The 16388-nt window shown below is 38.3% G+C and overlaps 1 protein-coding gene across 1 annotated transcript in view; it reads left to right on the top strand.

The window, feature by feature from the left end:
• cfap54 (cilia and flagella associated 54) overlaps positions 1 to 16388 on the top strand; it is a gene marked incomplete at its 3' end in the record, with an annotated part of 33605 nt that overhangs the window by 1278 nt on the left and 15939 nt on the right. Inside the window, exons 6-46 of the mRNA XM_079622288.1 lie at positions 544 to 687; positions 816 to 929; positions 1044 to 1145; positions 1866 to 2058; positions 2133 to 2228; positions 2310 to 2422; positions 2499 to 2625; positions 3220 to 3305; positions 3388 to 3525; positions 3704 to 3851; positions 4849 to 4910; positions 5126 to 5251; positions 5360 to 5507; positions 5591 to 5668; positions 5738 to 5859; positions 5969 to 6151; positions 6269 to 6361; positions 6464 to 6649; positions 6728 to 6870; positions 7089 to 7236; positions 7373 to 7528; positions 7716 to 7838; positions 8062 to 8190; positions 8760 to 8886; positions 8997 to 9089; positions 9184 to 9310; positions 9396 to 9492; positions 9597 to 9682; positions 10033 to 10218; positions 10380 to 10564; positions 11221 to 11396; positions 11488 to 11700; positions 11935 to 12128; positions 12273 to 12408; positions 12572 to 12677; positions 12832 to 12987; positions 13718 to 13921; positions 14017 to 14104; positions 15738 to 15908; positions 15983 to 16049; positions 16153 to 16338. Of these exons, the coding sequence (XP_079478414.1) occupies positions 544 to 687; positions 816 to 929; positions 1044 to 1145; positions 1866 to 2058; positions 2133 to 2228; positions 2310 to 2422; positions 2499 to 2625; positions 3220 to 3305; positions 3388 to 3525; positions 3704 to 3851; positions 4849 to 4910; positions 5126 to 5251; positions 5360 to 5507; positions 5591 to 5668; positions 5738 to 5859; positions 5969 to 6151; positions 6269 to 6361; positions 6464 to 6649; positions 6728 to 6870; positions 7089 to 7236; positions 7373 to 7528; positions 7716 to 7838; positions 8062 to 8190; positions 8760 to 8886; positions 8997 to 9089; positions 9184 to 9310; positions 9396 to 9492; positions 9597 to 9682; positions 10033 to 10218; positions 10380 to 10564; positions 11221 to 11396; positions 11488 to 11700; positions 11935 to 12128; positions 12273 to 12408; positions 12572 to 12677; positions 12832 to 12987; positions 13718 to 13921; positions 14017 to 14104; positions 15738 to 15908; positions 15983 to 16049; positions 16153 to 16338 (5556 nt within the window). The remainder of the gene's footprint in view (positions 1 to 543; positions 688 to 815; positions 930 to 1043; positions 1146 to 1865; positions 2059 to 2132; positions 2229 to 2309; positions 2423 to 2498; positions 2626 to 3219; positions 3306 to 3387; positions 3526 to 3703; positions 3852 to 4848; positions 4911 to 5125; positions 5252 to 5359; positions 5508 to 5590; positions 5669 to 5737; positions 5860 to 5968; positions 6152 to 6268; positions 6362 to 6463; positions 6650 to 6727; positions 6871 to 7088; positions 7237 to 7372; positions 7529 to 7715; positions 7839 to 8061; positions 8191 to 8759; positions 8887 to 8996; positions 9090 to 9183; positions 9311 to 9395; positions 9493 to 9596; positions 9683 to 10032; positions 10219 to 10379; positions 10565 to 11220; positions 11397 to 11487; positions 11701 to 11934; positions 12129 to 12272; positions 12409 to 12571; positions 12678 to 12831; positions 12988 to 13717; positions 13922 to 14016; positions 14105 to 15737; positions 15909 to 15982; positions 16050 to 16152; positions 16339 to 16388) is intronic.

Genomic DNA, 16388 nt, shown 5'->3' on the forward strand with positions numbered 1-16388 from the left:
TCGGTATATTAGAATGATTTCTGAAATATCATGTGATTGGAGACTGGCTGGTAAAAACTCGGCTTTGTCATCACTGGAATAAATCACATAGAAATTATTTATTTTAATTATTAGTTAAATTATAATAATATTTCACAATATAAGCAGCCTTGGTGAGCATAGGAGATTTTTTTGAAAAACATTTTTAAAAATCGTACCAACCCCAAACTTTTGAATAACAGTGTACCTAAACCTTATTAATATTTCAAGATTAACAGATGACCACACTAGTCTAATTTTGTTTACCACAGGTTGTTATACAATACAAATACCGGTAAGCAGAAATATAGAAAAAAGAAAAATGGGAAAAGAGTAATTTTTTTTACATAATAATAAGTATGTTAGTGAATATTTATAAAGCATATCAACATACTTTCTTGTATGAAAGTACATGTATTACATTTTCTGTGAATCTAATCCCTTCATGTTTGGTTCTAATCCCTTCATTACTTTTTTTTGTGCAAAATATTTACTTTTTTTTTTTTTTTTTTGGTCTTCTTTCAGGTTTTAGAGTACTTACTATGGGCATGCACATGTCTAGAGACTTCTGTTCCTCTGCTGACGGCCAACTTCCTGCCATGGAGGTCCACACTTTGCTGTGCTGTGTGTGAATGTTACTTTCATGACTGTGCTTCAGTTCAGGCAGAGGTGGGTTTCACGCAAAAACAGTGTCTAAAGTTGCTCGATAAATCATCTTATAGTTTTATGACGGATATCAGCGACCACATAGGCATTCTGTCATTCTTGCCTCTTGTTGTGCCCTCATCTGGCGTTAGGTGTTTGCGCGCCGAGCCCTTGGCAAGATCAGCGAACTGGCCAAGCTGGAGGAGATTACTGGCTCCCAAGTGTCATTTGAGACCCAGCAAGCTTATAAGGAGGCCACAATAAAAGTGAGAACTGTAGCCTAAATCAAACATGCTGTTGTTTTTATAATTCTTGTATTTTAACTACTATATTTTCATGTCTGTCTTGAATCATGTTATTGCTCCATTGACGGAGAGAAGCTTGCAGTGATGGTGTTTAAGCGTTCAGTGTACGAACCCCGCAGGAAACCGAAAGGCCTCTTCAAACCCAAACAGAAGAGCAATTTGAAAGAGCTACAGCTAGTGAGTATTCACTTTAAAGGATAATTCCGGTATTTAACACCTTGAGTCTATATTGTAGTTTGTTTTGGATGAACAAGAGTGGTGGACACATTTTTTTTGACAATGGTTCCTCTCTCGAGTTTTTGACTATAAAAGAATTGGCCATGGACCCATTTAACATTGGAGTCAATGGGCATGTCCGAAAATGTCATTAAAACAGCCAATATTGTTCGTTTACAAAACTGTTAAACTCACCGAGTGGTTAGTGGTGTTCGTTGATGATTATAAACAATATATCGTCGCAATATATGATTCCAATCCGTTTATTTTGCTATAGTGGAACTATTTTTTCAACAATGGGATTTTACAAAATGACGAATAAAACACGACAGAAACTGTATTTCGCAACACTTTTTGTTTCTGGAACATCAACTAACATCACTAATCACTCGGTGAGTTGCACAGTTTTGTAAACGAACATCATTGGCTGTTTTAATGACATTTTCGGACATGCCCATTGACTCCAATGTTAAATGGGTCCATGGCCAATTCTTTTATAGTCAAAAACTCGAGAGAGGAACCATAGTCAAAAAAATGTTGTCCACCACTCTTGTTCATCCAAAACAAACTACAATATAGACTCAAGGTGTTAAATACCGGAATTATCCTTTAATGAGGCAGTCTTTTCGCTAGTTCTTTCCTAATATCTATTCTATCTGTTTCCCTTATTTCTCTCTGTAGACTCCATGGCCTCGCACGCCAACCGAGCGTATCCTGATGGAGATGTTTGAGGGAAATGCTGCTCGGTTTCTGGCTGTGCTGGAAGCTCTGCATGACAGCTCTGTCAGGCCCCTGCAGACCGGCATGCCTGAAGAATTCGAGGTCCAGGATGTGATACTGGAGCTCATTTCAGCTGGCATTAGCTTGTTGTCCGGTAAACTTTTTCATCCTCTCTGCCCATGTGCAACTAAATATCAATTGTAGAGTGTAAATATCCCTTTTTTGCAGCATTTGGGGATACTGAACACACTTTTGATGAGAGCATGCCTCCCTCTGTGAATGCAGTCTCTCCTACCTCCTCTCTCTTTGACATGGCCGTCGCTGGTGAGTCCTTGAATTGAACTGGCCATTTATTTGACTTCACTCTAATTTGTTTGCTCAGGGTCTCTATTTTGTGTCTCTCAGGAAACAGTAAGATCGCAGTAGATGCTGCGGTGAAGTTTGTTAAGCAGCTCTTCAGATATGAACAGTGGAGCACGTTCAGCTCGCTCTCTTCTGCACTTATATCAGCGCTAGCTGTGAGTACATCTGTGATACGGCTTAAAAAATCCAGCCAGACTGCTTTATTTAATCTCTTTCTTGGCCTGTTCACAGAACATGGAGGGCTGCTCGTTTAGGAAGTATGAGCTGGAACTGAGGCTTTTGGAGGCTGTGGAGCGTTTGTTGTCCACTCAAAGAGTTAAAATCACCATGAAAGATGCTGCTTTTGATGGTCAAGCTGGTAATAATCAAGAATTTAATGATTTCACTCATAGCAATAATCAAATAATTAATTTTTTTCCGTTATTTTTTATGTACTTTAATTTAAATGTTATTTTTTTATTTCGGGTTATATATAGGGATAAACCGATATGAAAATTTGTATATCATTTTTGAGAGCCTGATTACAGAAAACAAAAGTCTCACCATTAAAATCCATGTAACAAGCACACAATTATAATGTTCTTATTATCATTTTATGCAGCCTATATGACAGACTTGCGTTGCACATATTACACTTAAAAATATTTTTCTTATCATTTTATCAAGTTATTTCAATCATATTTCAAGCAAATCAAAATAACCATGGAAAACAGTGCGCATCTGAAGTGTCCCATCTGAAGAAAATAATTAATTGTTTATCGGCTTTGATATATCGGCCAAATTGTCTTATCGGGCCAATAACGATAACATTAAAAATTAACATACTGTATATCATCCGATACCGATATGGTGGCGGATATATCGTGCATCCCTAGTTATATAAAACTCTTTATTTTAATTAAAAAATTCAATAAACATAATCCTTCTTTTTTTATTTTTTATTCCATTACAGACAAGAATATTGGGCCAGCAATCATGACAGAAGAATTTTTCAATCTTATTCAGACACTTCATACTTGTGTCTGCAGGACAGACAAGGTCAGATCTTTCTCTCACACTGTCTGAAGAGCTCATGGAGCTGTCGTTGGTAACCTGATGTTGTGTATGTGTGTGCACACAGGATATCCAGCCAGATGCAGATTTGGTGTTGGACATCGTGCTCTTCTTTTGGGCTAAATGCAAAACAGTTTTTCAAAGAGCGCAGATGAGGCTCTATGACCCTGTGCACTACCGGGGAAGGATGGCAAACCAAGACCAGGTTATTATTCCAATAAACATTAAATCTAAAATAATTATTATGAGCGACTTGATTGCTTTGACATGATTGCTTTGTACATTTTAAAAAGCATTCATTTAGCTGCTGCTTTGTAATCAGTTGCTGAATTCAAAACATGTAAGTTTTTTTGGGGGGGGGTTTGTATTGTTTTGTTCTGTAGTGGATGGAGACCCTGCTCTTGCTGTGTGAAGTGGCCCATGAGCACCAGCTGGCTGAAGTAGACTTCTTATTAGTGGCTGAAATGACTCTCAGAATTGCCATGGTGTTGGAAAGCAGCATGGATGCCCCGCAGTCTGGGAGAAAAACAGGTACTATTGTTGCGTTCCATTTTCCTCAGAAGAGGGATGATGGGGTTGGGAATGGCGTGACACCCAAGTTGACCGTGTTCTAGCACACAGGTCAGAAAACTTATGGGCACGTCCAGACAAACCTTTGATGTGCTTGGTTTTTCGGAATAGATAAAAAAGAGGTATTTTGCACAGATAATATCGAAGTATCTTATCCACAGATAGAGGTTGGATAGTACTGTGTGCACCACTGAGTTTATTGAGACACAGACAAACAGAAGTGCTATAAACAACATATTACTACTGTTTACTACGGTTGATGCACTGAGCAGTCATATTGGATTCTGAAGTCGGGTTGTTGCTGTTTCCCCGAGTTTCCCAGTCACAACTCCAACTTGAGGGGGTATTCCAGTTAAATGTTACTACTGGGGACTAGGGATTTTCCACCTCAGAAGCAAAATGGAACAAATATGTGCCACAATGAGGTTTCACACAACCCCGGTCTATACAAAAATGTTTGACTATTACTTACAGCAGATATTATTAACATGACACTGGTATTTATGGTAATACATATATTAACGTTCAAAATTTTGGGGTCACTAAAATAAAAAAAATAAAAATTCAAACTTTTATTCAGCAAGGATGCATTAAATTGATCAATAATTCTAAGGAGCACAACTGCTTTTTAACATTGATAATGATAAGAAATGTTTCTTGAACACCAAAACAGCATTTTAGAATGATTTCTGAAGGATCATGTGACACTGAAGACTGGAGTAATGGCTGCTGAAAATTCAACTTTGACATCACAAGAATAAATTACATTTTAAAATATATTAAAATTTTAATATTTTTGAAATTGTCATAATATTTCTAAAATATATTCTATAATGAATCAAATAAATGCAGCTTTATTGAGCATGACAGACCTCATTGAAAAACTTGTATTGTGTTTTTTACACTTTTTATGTGAACTTATATTAAAGTTTTTTTTCCCTTGTGTTTTTTTCTGTAGCCACCACTGTAGATAGTGAAGAGTCCATCCCTGTTAGAAAATCTCCAAGCTCCTTGTTCATGGTATGTTGTCCTACAAATTAGAAATAGAAGATAGAAGTTTATAACTTAAACTTAAAGTTTATAAGCGGTTCAGCTTCATTAGATTCAACATTTAGAAGTAAAAAAAATACCTTAGAATCTGAAAATGCCATTTAAACCAACTAAATCTCATGCAGTTTTATGGAATTGAGTCAGGGTTTAACCATAATAAAACTTTATTTTAAACATGTCTACAGATGTCCAGAACTGAACAGCTGCAAACTGCATTGGATTTGGTGGAACGAGGTGTGGATTGTGTGTCCAGAGGCAGAGCCAGGTCACTTAATGGGGGTTCTGCTGTCTTTGACAAGTTGTTTATGCAGGCACGAACATACCAAGTTTTACTTCCTACAACACAAGCTCTGTTACTTCCTGTTACTTTATATTCAGTAAGCATGCTTAATAAAATGTGATGGCTGTCTTAACCACAGAAGTTTGGTGATTACAAGAGTTCAAAGAGCAGCAGAGTCCCAGAGAGCAGCAGGATCACTGACCTTACTGCCCTTTCCATGGATTTACACCTAGAGCTAATGGTCTTTCAGCACAGACTCACTCTCAAACTATCTGACTCCTGGCCAGGTCAGAGAGATGTCCAATCTTTCATAATTTGGGTAAATTACATTTAAGCATGTCACTGACTGCATCATATTTGTTCTCCTCAGAAGAGATCAGTTTGACGGAGAGTAAGAAGTCACATACTAATGGAGTGCAGACCTCAGAAACAAACAGACCTATAGAAGGTGAGTTTCAAAACAGTGTAACATGAACCAAACAGTATATAAGTTTTACCCAGATTTACTCCTTAACAGATTCTACGGAACTTGAAAAAATCAAGAAGAATAAGATCTCTAAGAGTGTTTTCCTGGCGCAGAAGGCCTTATTGGCATTCAGGAAGGACCAGACTAGTCGAGAGACCAAGAAAATACTTGAGGTCAGTATTTGATGTCAACTCCAAACACATCACTTGGTTCCACATCAAATCATGCTGCTGGTTGTGATTTTCAGATAACATGATCTAAACTGTCTCTTTTTCTCTCCAGGAGGCCACAACGCTGATGGAGAAAGCCGAGCTGGAAGAGAGGAAGCTGGTTAGTTGTACATTTCCTTCAGAGAACAGTTTTGGACTGGCAGAGAAGAGACAGCCACCACCAACCCCAATACTCCTGACACGATCTAACTGCTCCATGATCTTCACACCTGCGCCATACGCACTGGAAGAGGAGGTTGTCATGTCTCTATAAACATAGTTCTGAAATCAGTCAATGGCTCTTTGGATTTATTCACTGTGATATTCATGTGTAAATGCTGAAAAACATCAATTAACTTTTATCCTGATCTAGGTTAGCTGGTATTGTATTTATGGAAGAGATGCAGAGGGTATCAACCTAAAAGTACGACTTAAAGACTGCTACCTACAAGGGACTGGAGAAATGGTAGGGTTAATGCCACTTTGACATATCAAATCACAAACTTAACTTTTTTATGTCTGTATTGTTTATTCATACTAACTGAAATTAAATTTGTGTTTCAATCAGATACCTGCCAAAGGTGAATGTTTACTTCACGTAAGCGGGTTGAAAGCTGATAAGAAGTACATTTTTGCAGTGGGTGCTTTTGATACTCAAGGCAAAATGGTGGGCGGAGCCATTGGAGAGACCACCAGGCCTCTACTGGCCTCCCTGCCTCTACCACTGCTAACAACCTGGGCCCACATAGCTCAGGTACGTGGATCGGAATTTTTTGTGTGTCTCCCAAAATATCCATCCACATTCCTTAATGCCAGATTTTATGTTGTTTAGGTGGCTTATCAGACAGGACTCTACAGCCTTGCCAAAAGAGCTTGTAATGAGCTATGGAGCCACTTTACCCTTCCTTCAAGCTCAAATCCTGAGGTTCCAGAGCCGGAACAAGAAGCCAGTCTTGAAAGGCTGGCTCAAACAAGGTAGAAAAATAGCCTGTTTCTCTTGAGAAACAGTCAGTTTCAAAGAGAAACAATCAATTTAGTGAAAGAATCTGAAATGCACAATTTATTTTGAGTATAAATTAATATTAATTATTATTTGTGAAGGTCTTGAATAAAGTCTTAATAATATAATATAATATAATGTAATATAATATAATGTGTCTTATTATTTATCTGTTCCATTTGTGTTCATGCAGACTCCGCCCAGAGACCCTACAGTTTTCTTCTCCTCTCCTACAGCAGCTGTTTTTCTCCACTATTTTCATCCAGACAGATATTCACATCCAAGAGGGGGCACTATTCTGTGACAGTCTCTGTGATGGGGGGCCTTTGATCTGGGGTCAGGTTAGTGCCTACAAAGGGAAATTTGCCTTAAAATTGGTTATATAAACCATAAAAACTTTTTATAATGCAGCCTAGTTTTTCTCAAGTAATTCCCCCTTGTCCTTATAAATCTGTTCTGTCGGCACATCCATCACAGGAGGCCAGGCTTGCAGAGTGTGAACGGATGCTGGTGGCCATTGATCTTGCTCTGCACCTCAATGACAGCGCTGGCACCCTGCAGGCTGTAGTAAACTGTTACGGCCTTCTCGCTCCATTAATCTTCAATCAGATCCCTTCAGAGCCTGTCATTGAGGTCACTACTTTTAGAAATGTGCTTGATAATACTTGTCAGTGCTAGCTTCTCTTGAATCTTTGTTTAGATTTGGTTCGGGTTTAGGGGGAACATTTTATCAGAAGATCCATAATTTCATTATTAAATCAGCTGTTTATATGATGGCTTTGTCAAAGCAAAGATGATAAGATGCTTCTGTGTGTTTCAGATGCTGCTGAAGTGCTTTTCAGTACTGTTGGAGATTCCAGAAGTCCTCAAGCAGAAACGCCCTGCTGCCACCACAGAGTCCCTGCAGCACATGGTTGCCTGTATGACATATTATTTAGCCAAGGTAGTAATTACATATAACAAACTGCTCACCTGTTAAGAAAGAATATATAAGGAAGAAGCTTCAGGAAGAAACTTCAGTCTTTAGATTGAAGTGTTTTTAAGATTGTGAGAAACAAATTTATTTGTGTCTAAACTATTTCATCCAGCATCCTGTAGATTTCACTTTTGAAATTATTGTGTTTGCATGTGTTATATGTGCATTATGCATTTCTGTGTGTTTTTAGAGTTTGCGCTCCACTCAGGAGAGTGGCATGGCATCATCTGTGTTTGAGTTGGGAAAGAAACTACTTCAGGAAATCACTGAGCCCTCTCTGCAACCTGCCAAACAAACATCATCAATGGAGCAGGATGGGGTATGGGATTTGTCTGGTTTATAAACTGGATAAGACGTAAAACTGAGGTCCTGACTCTCTGTGGTCATTAAAAATCCGTAAATAGTTGGCGTTGTAACCCCGGTGTCCTGGCCACATTCCACCCATTGGCCCTTGGCAATCATGGCCTCCTAATAATCCCCATCAACTGAATTGGCTCTATCATTCTCTTTCCTCTCCACCTATATCTGGTGTGCCTTTGTACTGTGGCTGCCGTCGCATCATCCAAGTGGATGCTGCACACTGGTGGTGGTTGAGGAGAGATCCCCTGACATGATTGTACAGCGCTTTGGGTGTACAGTAGTACATACTCATTCATTCATTCATTCATTCATTCATTCATTCATTCATTCATTCATTCATTCATTCATTCATTTCATTCATTCATTCATTCATTCATTCATTCATTCATTCATTCATTCATTCATTCATTCATTCATTCATTCATTCATTCATTCATTCATTCATAGACCCTTTGGGATACTATGCCACATATTCCATCTGCGCTACATTCATAAGTACTAATGACTGTGTGTGTGTTTGATCTCCAGAAGAAGACAGCTCCCACGTATGATGAGGATCCCAGTGAACAGCTAAAGATTTTAGAGGCCATTGTCATGAAAAACATGCTAGCAGAAACATTAGGAAACTATGGTGTCACTTCCTGTAACAAAACAGGTACAGTACATGTTTTTCATATATATCTCAGATCAGAATGGCAATATATACATTTTTGCCATATGAAGAACCTGTTTTGTAATTTTAGTTTGTTGTGGCCTTTGTTGCAGTGTCTCATGGATGTGAGCTTACTGGACAGGAAGACCCTGTCGTACTCTACATGGTGATTGAAAACAGCCCCCTCCAGCATGCCTTTAAAGAGGGTATAACGCAAACAACACATACTAAAGAAAATCTGATTCATTGAATGAGCTATCATACACTCATTTTCTGTATTTGTGTGTGTGTTTGATTCAGTGATGAAGTTCAAGCTAAAGTCGTGTTTTCTGGAGTTTGTTGTGCACTTGCTCCAGAAAGCCCTGCTAAAAGATGAGCTGGATCTAGTGTTGCGGTGTGAGCAGAACATCTTGAACTGGCTCAGCAGGTGAGTGTGTGTCTGTTTGGGTCCATGTTTGCAATGTGTGTAGGTGTTTTGTCTTACATTTCTTTGCTGTCTGTAATATTGCTAGACGTGACGAGGCTCTGTTCGTGCTAAAGAAACACTCGAGTCTACCAGGAGAGGAGTGGAAAGAGTTCACAACCTCTGTGATAGAGTACAACACAGAGGTAAACCTCTGTCACTTAGAATGCGGTAACATACTTAAATGCATCCATTTGCACACACTACTTAATTTCTTTCAGTTTGTAAATGCCATTTAACTACATTTCAGAAACAAAAAGGTGGCACCTTCTGGGGTGACAGGAAGTTGCTACAGAAAAGACTGCTGATTGCACTCAAGAGCCGGAACTCTGAAAGGTAAAGCAATATTCGGACCAGCTTGCACAATATGAAAACATTCCATATTTAACATTTATTTTTGAAGTGTACTAGTACACTAGCTTTTGAAGTAAGTCTCTTATGCTCACCAAGGTTGCAATTATTTGATTAAAAATACAGTAAAAATTTGTGATAAATTTTTTTCTGGATTCTTTGATAAATAGAAAGATTTGAAATAGAAATTGTTGGTGACAATGTAAAATTTTGATCAATGTAATGCATTCTTGCTGAATAAATGTTTTATTTTCTTTACAAAATCTTACTGACTGAAACTTTTGAATGGTAGTATACATTCACACTTAGTCTGTATTTGCTTTTGTGTCTCTCAGAGAGGTCAAAGCTGTGGACATCCTGCTAAATCAACTTGCTGCTCTTATCAGAAGACATCAGCGCCTCTGGAAGCTGAGGCAGATGCGCTCTGAGGATTCGCTTTGGCGTTGCCATGCCAATCTGAGCCTGGCTCGTGCCCACCTAGGCATGCTGAGGAAGAGTCTTGGACCACCTCCCCAGCTCTGGTATGCAGATCCAACAGAAAAACTGTGAATAATGCCAATGTCTGGGTCTTCGTTTTTACTCTGAATATCAAGTCTATTTTATGTGTCCTGTTAAAACCTTATATTATTGCTTTCTCTGAACATACTCAATTGAAACTTGAGCTTTTTTCTATCCGTTACAGTTTTAGTCATCTATCGCAGTCTTTCTTCTCTCTCGCTCATTGTGGAATGCTAATTATGTGGAAGAACGTTTCACTGCAAATCAGGCCACCTGAATTGACTCTTCCATGTCCCAAATCTGTACCTCGTCCTGGATCTCGTGCTAACAAAAGAAAAGTGAAACACAAAGTTAAACACACTAATCAAGGTGGGTCAAAGTCTCTTTTATCTTCTCATTTATTTGACCAAAAATACAGTAAAACAGTAACATTGTGAAATATTTAAATTTAAAATAACTTTTTAAAGATCAGACTGAAGACTGGAGTAATGATGCTGAAAATTCAGCTTTGCGTCACAGGATTGACATTTTAAATGACACACACACACACACATATATATATATATATATATAAAAAAAAATACAAAATTTTCATGTCATTAATCCTTTTGGCTTAATCCTGTGATGCAAAGCTGAACTTTCTGTCTTTAGTGTCGCATGATCCTTCAGAAATCATTCTAATATGCTGATTTGGTGGTCAAGAAACAATTCTTATAATTATTGTCACTGTTGAAAACAGTTGCTTAATATTTTTGTGGTATCTATGATAAAAAAAATCGTGTTAATTTTTTTTTTTTTTGATGAATAGATTTTGCTAGATTTTGCTGAATAAAAAAATCGTATTTATTTGCAATAGAAATCTTTGTAACATTTACATATTTGTATCGATATTTGTCTTAACTGTCACTTTTGTATTCGTTTCTTTAAAAAAAATCTTACTGACAACAAACTTTTGAATGGTAGTGTAGATCATTACATGTAGATATAGTGAATGATTGTCATACCTTTCTCTACATTTTCAACAGCACCAAACACCAGTGATGAGGAGTTGGACTCTGCAGACAGTGAAGTGGAAGGTGAAGTGGACTCTACATTTCGGCACACCCACAACCCTGAAGCTGATGACGCTCCTACTGGTCAAACCACCTTTAATTTACTGGACACACTTGACAAAGCGTCTATATACTTGCGCAGAGCTATGGTAAATGCAGTTTAATTTTAATAGGTCTAATTTAATACACAATTTTTTTTCTGTGATTTTATCAATGGCATCTCCCATTTTTTAACATCAGGTGCTAGCACATCGCTGGAGTCACTGGACAACTTTACAGTGGGTGTGCCGGACTCTGTGGGACCAAACCAGCACACTTGCCCTGATGATAGAGCGAGCTCAATGCCCTGATGCCCATGCCAGACAGCTGACGATAGAGCAGCTCTATACAGTGATCACTCCTCTACTGGTGCTGGCCTCAGATCTTCTTATGGACATGATGGAGAAGCTTAAGGTTAATACACATCACCTCTAAAACAGTGGCTTTAACCTTTTTGACTTTTTGTCCACTGTCCAAGGCCCCCTACATAATATAATATTGACTACCGGTATATAAAATCTGGGAGTGTCAGTATTTTTTTCTAGCATTTTATTGATACTTGATTGGCCATTTGCCTCATTCTGCAGTCAGATATTTTTATATAATGACCATCTGTATAATAGTTATCTGACATTTTTATTTCTCTAGCTGTGGAATGTTTATGATGATGAAGAAGGGGAGCTTGAGGCCAGCTTGTACTTCTCTGCTCCAGTGGACGATGGGACAATGATAGATCTGCGCTGGCTGAGGACTCTGGTTCTGCACACATTAGAGCTTCTGTACTACCAGTCCAAGTGGGAGAGTCTCGCCCACCTCGCACTACTTTTCAACACATACACTAGGTACGCTTATAACTCGCTGATGCTGGTGGCATTGGTTTGTGTACTTGCTGAAAGTATACACGTAACTGAAAAGTTTATGAATAGAATTCCTCTCACAAAAGAGTAGCTATTGAAATACAAGGTGCAATGCGTCATGGGTTTCAGGGAGCGCTACTCTCACATGGTAGCACCTGTTCTGGTGCATGCACAGAGGAGGCTGTTGGACAGGATCAGCTGTTTCGGTGGTCCTCCAGCCCCTCAACCTCACTTCACCTACACTGGGATGATCTCTGGAGAGCAGGTAGACAGAAATGATCACATACACATCATTCTTATCAACTTGGGCAGAATTAATTAAATTTTTTGAGTTCAAAGCCTGTTCAACAAACATTTGCAATGAATACTCCAGATGTGCATCCATTAGATTTGGTAAAATGACTAAGTTTTGTGACTGATGTCCATAGGTGACCTGCCGGAATTATGCAAGCAGACAATTGCTGTTTCCCTGTGGAGAAGGTCAGATTATGATTACTGCAAATGATACTAACCCAGAGCTCAAGGAACTTGCAGGTACAGTCTACAGAAAAGGGTTGCCAGGTCCCATTTATTTTCTGATCAATTTTGTGTGTTTTCATGTCATATTTGGGCCATGTATGATTTGTATTTTTTTTAAAGACCATATTTAAGTCTTACTTGGGTGTAATTATTTTAATCTTTATTGCAGATGTGAAGAGAGCCATGTGTCTGGTGTGTGTACCATTGGATGTAAAGGACACACTGCAGTGTTTCAGAGAGAGTCTGGAGAGAAGAAATCACGCACTGCTGACCTTTCAGCACAGCCGAACTCTACTTCTGCTGCTACTGGCTGACACACAGCACTGTAAGTCATACACAGCGAGTTGAGTACGATTGTTTTCTTGAAACAAATTAATGTTTATTTAGCAAGGATGCATTCAATTGATCAAAAGTGACAGCAAAGACATTTCTATTCCTTCAAGACCCATGATTAAAATGTATCATGGGTTCCACAAAAATATTAAGCAGCACAGCTGTTTTCAACATTGATTGGAATAAGAAATGTTTCTTGAGCAGGAAATCAGCATATTAGAATTTCTGAAGGATCATGTGACACTAAAGACACTAAAGAGTTATGAAGCTGAAAATTCAGCTTTGCCATCACAGGAATAAATTACATTTTGAAATATATTAAAACGGAAAACTTTATTTTAAATTGTAATAATATTTCACAATATTAAGTTTTTTACTGTATATTATATCAAATAAACCAGCCTTGGTGGATGAGCATATGAGATTTATTTAAAAAAACATTTAAAAAAAATCTTACAGACCCCAAACTTTTGAACATCACAACCATAAATTTTTTAGGCCATGGCAAAAAGTACAGAACATTACTTAATGAGACTTACACATTAAATTATACTTAAATTACAAAAAGTTTTACTGCAAACCTTATTTTACTACTAAAGTAAAAACCGCTATTTGAAAGCACTTTTGGTAACGAATTCTAATTTGCCTCTGTATTTTAGGACTTCAAACTAAACAACTCTATTTTGTAAACTTTTAATTACACCCTTTATATGTGGCCTCAGCGTATGTTGAGGTGCCATTCTCTAAAGAGACCAGCGGCGTTCTGCAGGGGAAAGTGGAATTCAGCATGGCAGCCTGCATCCCGCCAGGTGTCAGACCTCCAGACCTGTCCACAGAAGACTTCAACTCTCTGGGCTCCATCTACAGCCCCACCCTCCCTACATCACAGCTCCAGACTGTTTTCTCCTCCTACAACAATGCAATTAGTGAGAACCGATCTAAACTCTAACACATTGCAAGCTGAATTTGTTCATGAACAAGCTTTTGCAGTACAGATATGTTGTTTTGTTATTTCATGCAGAATATCTTCAAGCAAATAAGTACAACTCCCTCCAGGTGCAAGCACTCCATGACCTTGGAAACCTGCATTTCTTCAATGGAAATAGAAAGTATGATGTGTTCATTGCATTGTTTTCCTGCTTTGTTTAATTAGTTTGAGCAGTTTCATACTGTATGTTTACACTACTGTTCAAAAGTTTGGGGTCGCCAAGATTTTTAAAAGTTTTTGAAAGACGTCTCATGTTCACCAAGGCTGCATTTATTTAAAGGAGTCATGAACTGTATTATTTTATAATGTTTCCTGGGGTGCCCTTATAATGTTATGATGATTTTTACAGAAAAAATTGTCATAATTTAGAAATAAAAGGCATGATTTTAGCCTCTGATTTGAAAACTCTGTTTGAAGGGGCGTGTCTGTGTGAGACTTAAGTGTAAACGGCACGCCCTCTGCTGTCATTGGCTGACATCTTTGCATATGAAATAGCCAGCATTACGTGTGGAAATCTCTCAAATACTTTTACAAAGTTTTTACTGTTACAGCTATCGAGATTAACGAATCGTGAAAAGTAATGATTATAGCATTATATTTAGATATATTCCCATCACATGAAAGGTTGCAGTGGTGAGCAGATGACAGACAGTCTGTTGATCGCTTGAATGAAGAGATTCATCATTGCAACGCAATTTCTGCATTCTCACGAATGCTTTCACCAAATAACAAGGCAAACACAATGTAACAGTAAGAGCTTTGTTGTGCAGTGTAACAGCGTCATTGATTTCATAACGAGTTTTGTCAAGTGTCCGGATAAACGCTAAATAAACACTGTGATCGACAGCTTTGGTAATTGGAAAGTGAGCGTTCTTTAAAAGGTTTCTGTATATAATTTAATCACAGTTTAAATAAGATTATTTTCATCCTACTAAGAGAAACGATGTGAAGTTTATATTTTAGTCACTGGCTTGATTTACTGATGCATAAACAGTATTGGACGATTTTGAGAGAAAGAAAATCTGTCTGAACTTGAATAATTACTCATCAGAAATCACTGATCACAGTTTAGGCATTAGCATAAACATGGTTACTTACATGTTTGCGGCGTTGCTGGCAGATCCATATAGTAAAAGTCTGTTTGCAAAGCCTGCGCCGAAATTGCGACTGATTCACCAAATAATCCACAGTGAAATGCACCGAATACAAACAAATAATGCACTGCTGCTGAGACATTCACATTGTTGAAAAAAAAAAAAACGCGCTGGAGGTGGTCATATGCAAACGACTTGTGCTAGGTGACGTCACCTTGACCCATAGGATCCACAACGAGCTGTATTTGGAGATTGATTAAATAAATGCTTCTCTTATAATAGGGAGGACGCCTTAAGCTATTAAAGTTAATGAAACTTGCAGGAAGTTTAATGGTACAAAGACCTCCTATATGCCAAAAGATCAAGGCAAATTTGGTTTCTCATGTCATCACCCCTTTAATAAAAAGCATTAATATTGTAAAATATTATTACAATTCAAAATAACTGCTCTCTTTCAAATGTAATTTCTGTGATGTCAATCTGAATTTTCAGCATCATTACTCCAGTCTTCAGTGTCAAATGATGCTTCTTTTTTATTTAGGAAGTAACAATGACCCCAAACTTTCAAACATTAGTCCAGGTAATTGAATGTTTTGCATATAGACTGTAATAGGAGATGAAGTGCATCTTGTATTAGTGAGTTTGTATGTTTTTGTATAGATCTGCACACTTTTTCTGGAGTAAGGCTCTGGACTGTGCTCTGCAAGACTCTGGAGTTCTGGAATCTTGGGATGGTGACTCATGGAGCTGCAGCTCCTCTCAGGAAACCCTGCGGCATGCTGGGATATGGGGTTGTCTCCAGGGAGCTTTGCTTTCCGCCAAAATTGCACAGTGAGTGAGAACCCATGACGTTTTTTTTGTGATGGTGCTCCATTACAGTAGTAAGATTTCTCCTCTATTGACAGGCACATCCTGACTTCCAACATCAACCAGCGCACAAAATGCTGCCTTCTCTCTGCCAAACTCTTCAAGGTCAGAATTGAGTCACTGAAATGTTCTTACAGTTGAAAGAAAGGACCTTCGTTTTTGTATCTGAGCCAATATAAAAAGTTTACTAAGGTCATATGCTTTGCAGTGCCTACTGATGGCCTCTATGCCCCATCCGATGACAGACCTGTCATACTCCACATACTCTGTGGACATGGAGCTTATCCCAGGCATCGACCTCTTCTCTGAGCCGGATCGTGGGAATCTCGGCACCACTATTGCCAGTTTGTCTTTTCTCTGCCACTGGCTATATACCTCAGGACACCTTCTCAAGGTACTAGACTAACACTCATATTAAGAGCAGATACATATTAAGAGATACAT

This window comes from Phoxinus phoxinus (assembly GCF_949152265.1).
Source record: "Phoxinus phoxinus genome assembly, chromosome: 9".
Lineage (NCBI taxonomy): Eukaryota > Metazoa > Chordata > Actinopteri > Cypriniformes > Leuciscidae > Phoxinus > Phoxinus phoxinus.